Source organism: Convolutriloba macropyga, chromosome 4 (assembly GCF_964194025.1).
Source record: "Convolutriloba macropyga chromosome 4, txConMacr16.3, whole genome shotgun sequence".
NCBI classification, from domain to species: domain Eukaryota; kingdom Metazoa; phylum Xenacoelomorpha; order Acoela; family Convolutidae; genus Convolutriloba; species Convolutriloba macropyga.
In genome coordinates, this window is record NC_134471.1 from 65214669 (window position 1) to 65225248 (window position 10580).

At 37.4% G+C, this 10580-nt stretch overlaps 3 protein-coding genes across 3 annotated transcripts in view; 2 read left to right on the forward strand and 1 right to left on the reverse strand.

Annotated features, from left to right (window-relative positions):
* The window catches only part of LOC142337829 (uncharacterized), a 331067-nt gene extending 328317 nt beyond the window's left edge, over positions 1 to 2750 (reverse strand). Inside the window, exon 1 of the mRNA XM_075387359.1 lies at positions 2734 to 2750. The gene's annotated coding sequence lies outside the window, so the exon portion shown is untranslated. The remainder of the gene's footprint in view (positions 1 to 2733) is intronic.
* A 555-nt stretch (positions 2751 to 3305) lies between these two features.
* Positions 3306 to 6488, forward strand: LOC142337830 (presequence protease, mitochondrial-like). The gene has a single exon (XM_075387361.1). The coding sequence runs from the start codon at positions 3329 to 3331 to the stop codon at positions 6413 to 6415; it is 3087 nt and encodes a 1028-aa protein (XP_075243476.1). The 5' UTR covers positions 3306 to 3328; the 3' UTR covers positions 6416 to 6488.
* A 99-nt stretch (positions 6489 to 6587) lies between these two features.
* LOC142337831 (RNA-binding protein 4.1-like) lies at positions 6588 to 10574 on the forward strand. Its single transcript, XM_075387362.1, has 2 exons — positions 6588 to 7008; positions 9044 to 10574. The coding sequence occupies exons 1-2, from the start codon at positions 6918 to 6920 to the stop codon at positions 9268 to 9270; spliced, it is 318 nt and encodes a 105-aa protein (XP_075243477.1). The 5' UTR covers positions 6588 to 6917; the 3' UTR covers positions 9271 to 10574.
* Positions 10575 to 10580: the final 6 nt, after the last annotated feature.

Here is a 10580-nt window from a genome sequence, read left to right on the forward strand (position 1 = left end):
ACGATACCATTAAAAGCTGCCAATTCGCTTTTCGTCATACTCGGATTTCGTTCTACCAAGTAGTCGGAAAGTCGCAACACTTTCATCGGAATTGGATCCAGTATTCTTTATAATTTGGTCATTTTCGTTGAAATCTTGTCTGTTTTATCATTACCTGAATCGCCTTCCTCAAGTGTTGTTATAATAATCTTCATGCTGTCGTCAACGTCTTTCAAATTTATTCTTACATCTCGACTAGTAATTCGTACCTCTAGAAGCCAGCGTGGGATCAAACCTTTCTTCCATTACTTTCTCCAGAGCTTTCGATTGGGTGTTTTTCAAGAAGACAGTCTATTTTCACGTAACGTAAAAGAAACCAATTTGTCAAATTAAAATTACTTCCGATAAATAAAACGAACGTTTTCGATCTTTTCGTTCATCGTCAGGTTAAAACCCGTTCACAAATTGTTAGAGGATAATATGAATATGTATTTATATTCGTCTGAGACCACAATTAAAACAATTATAGGGTCTATTCTAAAAAATTTGAATCAAAAAATTTTACCTCCATACAATTTTTAGCCTATTTACAACTCATATTTACTTCGGTTATCAATTTCTCTAAAAACATTCCTTTTTTCGGATTTTTCGATTTTGGCCGTGTTTTTATTTTTAGGGGGATTCCGGTTTTGCCCAACCCTAAGTATCCCTCTTGTGGAGGTTTTAAAAATTTCGTTTCGTCATACACAAAATGTTATTTGCCCTATGTACCTTTATCTAGTCAAAATTATGATTTGAACTAATATTTTAGGGTGAGTTCCGGCCCCCTATATTCATTGCTGCAGAGAACTAATTGTCAATTAAAACTTAAATTGATTAACTAAAACGAACATTTTCGAACATTGCGTTCATCGTCAAGTTGAAAAAATTAAATGAAATCTTTTACAAAGTATATAAACTTATTTTTGACTATGATTCTAAGAAATGATTTTAAAAAACATAGAATTTTTGAAATTATTCACAGTTAAAATCACTTTTACAACATTTTATTTACACTTATTACACTAAAATCAATTCATTTTTTATTCCGGATTTTAAGAAAAACCCGGATATAATGCTTTCTATTCTTGAAAAGGAATTTTCACTTTCATTCCTAACTTTTTTTATTTTTTACTTTTTAGGGTTGACAAAATTTCGAATTAACATGTACCAGAAAATTTTTTGAATTTCAAAAGTCAAAATTTTGTATTTGAACTAGTACTTCAATGTCAATTCCCGCCCGCCGATACTCATCGCGCGTATTTAAATGCGGTTTCAGCTTTTTGATGTAGATCGCTTCTATCGTCATTAGTTTTTCAACGCAGCGACATGCATCAAGAATCTCAAATTTTACGTTATGCGTTGTACCACAACTTTCAACAAGGTGCTGTCCAACAGGGGAATCCTTCTTTTGATGCTCTGAAATTCCAGTGGTAACATTTCAGCTGGTTTGGCCAACATAGATGGAGCTGCATCCATTACATGTAACTTTATATACCACATGGGGTTTCGGATTCTTATCAAAAGGGGATTTCAGGGTGGGCAAGCAAGTTCTTAGCTTTCTTGTTGTGAAAATGATATGAATATCACACAATTTTTTCAGTCTACTTGCAAAATTTTGCGTGACATTTCCTCTGTATTGAACAAAAAACCTAGATTTAGGCTCCCTATTGTTAAGACCTTTTAACTTTTTTAAGATGTTAATCATTTTGGGGTGGGTTTACTGTGATCTTTTCCTTCGTGACTATTTTATCCATTGTCTCATTAACAATACTGGAGGACCACTTGGGCATTGATTTTCAGTCCAGATCTCTTAATTTTTCTTAAGAGCTACATCAAAGAATTGCCAGTCACTGGTCGCATTAAAAATCCTATGAACAGTCCCTTGAATGTAACGGTGCACAGCTACGAAAATTTAGGATTATGCCGGTATCAGTTAATTTTTGATACCAATGACAGCTCGTTTTTGTATCTTCGTTTAGGTTTATGTTTAGATCTAGGAATGCCAGGTCTCGACTTCCGTTCGGGGTCTCAAGAGTGATTTGTAAGTTCTTGTGAAGAGAATTTGCATACTCAACGTAATCTAGAGGGTTCCCCTATACCATGCACACTCATCCCTTTGACGGATTCAGTTTGCTGATGTATATAGCTTCGATAGTCATTAGTTTTTCTACTGTCCGACAGGCGTCCTGAATTTTCCATTCAATTTCATTCGTGGCGCCACAACATTCAACCAGATGTTGACCCACCTGTGAATCCTTCTTTTGATGTTCTGTCATTCTTGTGGTAACATGCCGGCTTGTTTGCCCAACATAGAGGAATCCGCATCCATTACATTTTATCTCATATACCACGTGGGTTTTCAGATCTTACGAAAGATGATTTGAGGGTGGGGAGGCATGATCTTAATTTCCGCGTTATAAAAACGACTTGCAATTCGCATAGTTTGCCTAGTCTGTTTTCCTAGTCTATTTTCATTTGTATCAGGAATCGTCTTAGAAAGACTTCCGAAGAACAGTCATCAGTGCTGAGACATTGATCACACAACCAGACACAGTTCTTTGACCCTCCCAGCCATTTGACGTCTTCGGGCCATAGACACGAGACATGAAACCAAGCGCTGCATGCATCGAATTACAGAGTGGTCGTCGTTTTTAACTTTTTTTTCAGGAAAGACATTTTGGTTGTCAGGTTCTCGTCATTGCATTCAGTATATATTTAATAAGTTTATCACAAGAAATAGGCTCCGGATATTGCAATCCAATGAACAAAATCGGACTAACTCAATTTAGACCGTAAATGTGCAAAATATTTCCTTGAGTGTACTCAGAAGCCTATTTCTACATCACAGCGGTTTATTTAAATTTACCACGAACACGCCTTGTGTTTTGAACTTACAGCAAGATGCTAGGCTCTAGGAGGTGCGCGAAAAGGATGAAATTTTAGTATACTAATTAGGTGTCTAGATCCCCTCCCGCGCAACAACACTATAAGTATTATCAACCTCAGTTACACGTTCAGTATCTGGGCAGCGTCTGAGACACATAGTTGCAGTGCGTAGGAGCTAAATAGAGTAAAAAGTCGAGAAATTTTACAGCTGACATAATATTAGAATTGTCTTTAAAAGTGACTTGAAAAGTGACTTGTTTTCTTGAAAAGTTTTTTCACGGCCGGAGATCTGTTTTCCCAGACAATTGTTTTTCTATTCAATTTCAAGAACGCGGTTCGTACATAAGCTTATCAACTTTTTTAGTATCCTTCGATCACCAGTGATCTTCCTGATTTTTAATTCTGATTTGGTTTCCAGGTCATGATGCGCAAATGGATTTGGACTGGTGCTTTAAGAAGTTATTTAAAATTTAACCGTGCATGCAGTGCTGCAAGAACTTCAAACAGTAATTTTGTGCGCTTGGAGCTACCGAAAGGATTTGTCAGTGAAAGTGTCAAAGAAGTGCCGGAGTATGATCTGACTCTGCATCAGTTAAGACATGAGAGGACTGGAGCACAATTCTTTTATTTTGATCGAAATGACGAAAATTGCGCTTTTTGTGTCCAACTGAGAACAGTTCCTAACGACAGCACTGGAATAGCCCATATTCTGGAACATCTGGCGTTATGCGGGTCCAAAAACTTTCCTTGTCCGGAGCCGTTCTTTAAAATGTTGACAAGATCTATGGCAACTTTCATGAATGCAATGACCGCCCCTGATATGACCATGTATCCCTTTTCCACACAAAATCGCAAAGACTTTGAGAACTTGCTGAGTGTGTATTTAGATGCCGTGTTCTTCCCAAACTTGGAATATCTGGACTTTCGGCAAGAAGGCTGGCGTTTGGATACAAAAAAGAGTATAACTACTAGTCCTGAGACAGTCGCTTTCAAGGACAAGAGCTCGGAAAATATTGAGTTTTCAGGAGTTGTTTTCAACGAAATGAAAGGGGCAATGAGTCAACTACCTTCATTGGTCGACCACAAAGTGCGAAGTCAACTTCTGCCCTCAAATACGTATTCAAACAATTTTGGCGGTGATCCTTTGAGTATAATCAACCTGACACATGATCAGTTGAAAAATTTTCACGCTACATATTACCATCCGTCGAATGCAAAATTTGTATTGTACGGAAATTTTCCTGTTAAGCGATGGCTCAAATTAATTGACGACTTTGTTTTGACAAAATTTGAGAAGCTTGATATCGATTCCAAAATTGAACCTGAACGCCGATGGAATGAGGTCAGAACTAAAGTTGCCTTCTTTCAGCAGCCGCAAGTGAACAAAGAAAATCCACAGGAAGTAGAGGCTGCTAAAAGACAATCTGTCGTCACAAGTGCGTTTCTTATTGGCGATATCAACGAGCCTTATAACGTATACTGTTGGAATATTTTGAGTTACTTGCTGACGTCAGGGCCTGCGGCGCCTTTTCATAAATCACTGATTCAAACGGGTCTAGGAGCTAACTTCTCTCCTGTTACTGGTTTTGAGTCAGACGTTAAAGACTGCTATTTCTCTATTGGAGCTCAAAATGTCGACAATCAAAATCCTGAAGCTGTTATTAACGCAATCGACGAAACCATTGATAAAGTTATTGAAGAAGGTTTTGATCAACAACGTATAGATTCTGTTCTCCATTTAATTGAGCTCGATTTGAAACATCAGAAGGCTAATTTTGGGCTGAATTTACTCATGGGCTCAGCCTCAAAGTTAAACCATGACTGCGATCTTCAAACTTTCTATTCTCTATCTGAAATTTTTGACAGGTTAAGAATTTATTTTAAAAGTAACCCCAAATTGTTGCAGCAGTTAGTCGAAGAAAAACTGAAAAACAACAAGCATCGGTTGAATATGATTATGAAGCCTAAAGAAGATTACTTTTACAATTTACAACTCAATGAAGATATGGCTTTGGCCGAAAAATTGAGAAATTTAGATCAAAAAGGTAAAGATCAAATTTTGTCCGAAAGCGTTGCTTTGCTTGAGAAGCAAAACGCAGTTCCTGATGCTAGTAGTCTGCCTAGACTGTTCATCTCAGATATTGAACCAAAAATCCAAACCTATCCTGCTGAAATTGTAACTAAGTCATCTCTGCCACCGACTCACATCAACATTCAACCTACAAACGGAATTTGTTACTTCAATTCAATCTTTTCTACTAAGAGTTTAACAGCTGAGGAAAGAAATTTCTTGCCTATGTTTTGCTCAGTTCTAACAAAATTAGGAACCGATCAGTTGAATTTTGAACAGCTTCGAAGTGAAATTGATTTGTGCTCGGGTGGGTTTTCAGTTTCGGCAGACGTTTCGTCACATCCGAGCAATCCAAAATTATTCGAAGAGTCGCTCTCAATTTCCTCTTACGCTTTGATGAGAAATGTCGATAAAATGTTTTCTCTCTGGGGTAGAATTTTGTCAAACGCCAACTTCGATGCTTCTGATTATATGCAGGTTGTTTTAAAAGAACGAGTTGAAAGACTGATGATGTCTATAGAGCACGCAGGCCATAGATACGCTATGCGGAGCTCGGCTGCAACTTTGAATACTGTTTGTCAATACAACGAAATGTATGGCGGTCTAAGTCAGATTTTACTGTCACGCCAAGTGGCCCAAAATGTTGAAATAGAGAAATGTACCCGAATTTTCAAGAGTATTTTAGCTAAAGTGTTCAAAGTTGAAAACGCGCGATGTGCTTTAAACCTGCCTGATGGATCTCAGATTGAGTGTTTGAGTTCTTTGGAGTCAATGTTCTCGCATTTTAACAAAGGTACCGATTCTTTAATATCTGATATTGGCCCAAATTGGAGTCAAGCTCCTGAAATACCTGAAAAGTTCAGAAAACAGAGACGCTTAATCAAGTATCAATTTCCGTTCCAAGTTTCATACACAGCCAGAAGCATTGCCGGAGTTCCGTATTGTCATTCACACTTCGCGCCGCTAGAAGTTCTTTCGAAGTTGCTTTCTTGGAATTTTCTGCACCAGGAAATCAGGGAAAAAGGTGGCGCGTATGGTGCGGGTGCCTCTAGCAGCAATTCAGGCGCGTTCACATTTTATTCGTACCGCGATCCGACGCCGCATATGTCGCAAATGACGTTTGGAAGCGCTTTCAAGTGGCTTCAGTCTGCTAATGTTGATCAAGATATGATTGATGGAGCAAAGTTGAGCGTGTTCCAATCAATCGACTCACCTGTTGCTCCGGGTTCAAGAAATTTGTCCAACTTTTACGATGGAATTACAGATGAAATGAAACAGGAAAGACGAGACAGGTTGTTTGCATGTGATAAAACAGACATTATGGATGTTGCTGAGAAGTATTTGACAGGAGACGCGATCAACCAATCGGGGGCTGCTGTCATTGGACCTGATAATGAAGAGACAAAGAAGCTGAACTGGCCGGTTGTTGTTGAATGATAAAAAATATACTAACAGTTTAAAAAGTAAAATGTACAAATTATTTTTCGAAAATGGCTATTCTTTCTAACCATGGTTTTTCTTCAATCTGAAAAAAAAAACAGTTATTTTTCCATCTATATTTGTCAGAATTTTTCGTAATTCTCGGTTCTGTGAGCTAGTTTGTTATATCAAGGTAGTCAAAAGCACAGCAAAACACCCATAAAAAAGCGAGAGTAAGATTGCTTGTTCGTCAACAAACGATTGAATACTTTATCATGCTATCAATGAAAATAGTATTCAATCGAAGTCCACGAAAACGTAAGAGTGCTGTGCTAAGTTTCTGAATGTGTCGTGGTACGAAGTTTATGCACCGCAGTTTTGAACGCCAGATGACGCGAAATGATTTTAAAGCTCTGTCATAAGCGATACTACATTTAGATACCGGGAGTGTGTTGGACGGTATAATAAGGAGCTAATTTCTATACCCCAGATGTTTCTGACTTGCTTCTATGGTTTTTAGATGAGCATGTACACGATATTTGTCGGGAACTGTTCGGGTGCCTCTAGAAGAGAATTGGAGGACGAGTTTCGCCAATTTGGAAAGATTATGCGTGAGCTGTTTTTAGTGTATACTCTGTATTCGCATGTAGACTAGTTCAAGTGTGCTAGTGACACGTTCAGACATCTTCAAGAGCCATTCACTTTAAACTCCGAGGGTATCTTTCCTAACGTCTAATGCCTATTAATTTGCTAGTGCAAGTTTAGCTTCGGGTCAAACAGAGGTTTTCAGTCAAGTTTTTGACGCTGGGTCCCCTATCCGTGAGTTGTAAGCCTACCCATTTTTTTTAAAGTGTTTGTTAAAATCACCTGTCTGATTTCAAATATCTGTTGTATATCCAGACAATCTGATCTCATCCAGGCTCTCCGAAGCAATCCACTTCGGTAGTGAATACAGATTTTCCTTAAAAGCATAAGCTTCAATTATCTGATGTACATACGCCAGCTGCATACCGACAAATTTGAGCGTTTTGAAATTCCACAGTGCAAAATTACAATTCATTGTTTTGTCAATCCAACAAAACAATGGTAGCCAACCTAGCGCTTTTCTTCGTGGTTGGATTCACAAGGAAGATGTACAGGTTTCCAATGACAACTTATGGTTCATGTGACAATTTTATTAATTTGACTAAGAAAATTCTCTAATCGCTTTGCAAAATGTCCTATCCTCAAATATTTGATCAAAATTTTAAACCACCTCCTTCCGATTTGAAAGCTGAGAGAAAAATGCGGACATCGAATGTCTGTTTATTGTTAATCAATAAAAAAAGATGCACACTATTATGCAGTCTTGTGCTTCTTTAACTTTGATGTCTGTTGCATTGAGGATTTTCGAATTTCTTCAATAATAAGTTGCGACCATTTGTCGTAGAATTTGACATATTTTGGATCACAATTGTCTGAAGCTAAGAAAAAATAAGGCTTTCAGTTAGCATTACCTAATTGTTAATGGTTAATGGTTTTTTTAATGAAAGCCAATGCAAGTTTGTGAAAGCCAATGCAGGGTCGTGGATGTTTCAATGCACGTTCCAAATTGGTTCGGATTTTAAGTTTCTGAAGTTTGCTTTTGTAACTGTATATCTGGTATATTTTAACCGTTGCATTACAAATTCGTTTTCTAATTTGTTGCTTAGCTTAGTTGTTCAAAATCAAATTGTTTTGGGTTTGCTACAGATCACACAATACGGGATCTCTTTGTGTATACCAGTTCAATCTGATAAGGGAACACATTGAAAGCAAAGGTATATGCTTACGACCGTATATGTTGCAAAAAGGTTTTAACTTAAACTGAAGTTGGATTTCTCTATGTAGTCGTGGGCTGAAATATCAGAAACTGGGTCAGTAATAGTTCAATTACGGCACAAGCAAAATTTATATATGACACAGTAACAAATAATTACGTAGTTATTGTTGGCACCTAATTGTTCTATTCAATTTTTCATGTGTTATTGCTTTGTAAGATTTGCATGACAAGGATGTCTCGTTTAGTCAGGTTTAAACTGCCAAAACGATTAGCTGAGCGCACTGAAATAAGAGCTTAACCAATTTTAGCTGCAATACTGAAATAAGTCCATCATTGGCGACAAAGCCTTGATGCACATGAAGAGAAATACATTTTCTTTTATTTTGATGAATGTATTTTGGAGTAAAATAAGTTTCCAGTAATTCTGCGGGGCGATTTCTATAAAGCAAGTTGTCATCGGATTTAAGAAACTACCATTGGAGTTGAGTCTATCTAGTTATGAGAGCTGTTGCGAGGAACTTCAATAGGTAGTGGTTTACTCAAATTGATGCTAATATGAAAATTGTCAAATGTTTTCAATCCGGACAATTGTACCTTGCACAAGTTTGATTGTCATACAGTGAGAGTATGTCGTTGTCTTTGAAACCATTCTTAATATCTATACTAATGTAATCAACTGTGGCGAAATCCATCTTAAGGTTCAGGCGTCTTCTTCGCGTCCACGGCTGACCTTATTTTTTTTGCTTCAGGCACAGTTTAAAACAAATCTAGAAACTACGTATGAAAAAGATGGCCTTGAGGTACTTGTTATCAATAGATTAATTGACACGGTGTTGTTGTTTTAGACATTGCCTTGCATAAAACGTATGCATTCGTAGACTTCGACTCAAAAGACGCTGCGGATGATGCCATTCGGGTGAAGCACCATTCTCTCTTCCGAGGAAAACCACTGAGTAAGAAGATCACAATATCGCCACCAACAATCAGTTTCCACAATGTATCAATTCTAATTCTAGTTATCATGACCAAGGTTCCTTGTATATTGTTGAATTTGGCTACCACTGTTCCCTGAAACCAGTACTAAAGTATCCACTTAGTCCAGAATATATCTCCCTTTTCAGTACTATGAAACTTTCTTGCATAATGTGATCTCGAACGGCAAAACTTGACCCCACAGTCCTCAAATGAGTTCATACCTCCTGATGTCTTTCTAGAAATTCACTAAGGCCTGGCTGCTCATTTCAGTGTTCGAAGTCCGTGAGCCAAGAGTTGTTATTTTAGGAAAACAATCAGCTGCTTTAATCTGCTGGAAGTAATCATAGACTATGCTGCAGCTATATCGATCCATATACGTGAGCCACAATTTGCAGCTATTTGTTCTTGAAAAAGACCTGCCTTATTGATAATTTTCGTCATATCAAGCTATTTCAGTAAATACATAATCAGTGGTTTATTATCCTTAACCGAGAGTGGTTGGGTACAAAAAGTTAATGCATTGATTATCTACCACTTCTGAACGAGAAAAACAAATGAGTATAAAAATAAACAACTCATATTTTTTCACATGAACCTGCATCCTTGAGAGAAAAAAAGTGAAGCTCTCATTCACATGAACCTCTCATTACAACCTCTATTTTGAATGCAAGGTTGTAATTTCCGCTGTTAACCCATTTAGTGATCAAATATAATAGACAATCTACATATTGTGGCAGAACTCTGACTTAGGATTTTCTCTTGAATGGGCGATTACGAATCGATTTCCTGGCCCAGCTAGAGAAAAGAACATGGAAATTATCCCTCTTTCACAATCCGTAAAGTGTTCATAGGTCACCTCTATGATCAGAGGCCTTCATGCTCGTATTTCTGGTGAACAAAGCTAAATCTTATTGAACCGAATGTGTTGATCCTTTTATTCCAGTTAGTACAATTGTGGGTTTCGTAAAGATTCCCGGTAACCGAAGCATATAAATTACCTCAGGAGCAACACACATGCTAGCATACAATCGAACAGCTTGAAAAAAAGTCAATTGCTTTGGAGATGTTTAAAATTAGAGGATCTTTTTTGCGTTTGCAAGGTTGTGGTGATTAAACAACATTGTAGGAAATAAAAATAAAAATCAGGAATTAGTTTAAGGATGTAGTCTTTATTAATCGCCGCACAGCGATAGCTGGGCTATTATTGGCCTTCTCTCGGTTTTTACGACTCGAAGAGGAGTATTGAGATTCGACAAGTTTTTTTTTTAGCAGAAAGCAAGTTTGTTCATGACTTGAATTTTGACTTCTTTCTATTCGAGCTTTTACCTGTTTTTGATTGTTGACTTCTGTTTTCATTGGACTTTAACAATAGCTTAATTTCTAATGTATAGCAATTGGTAACAGTCT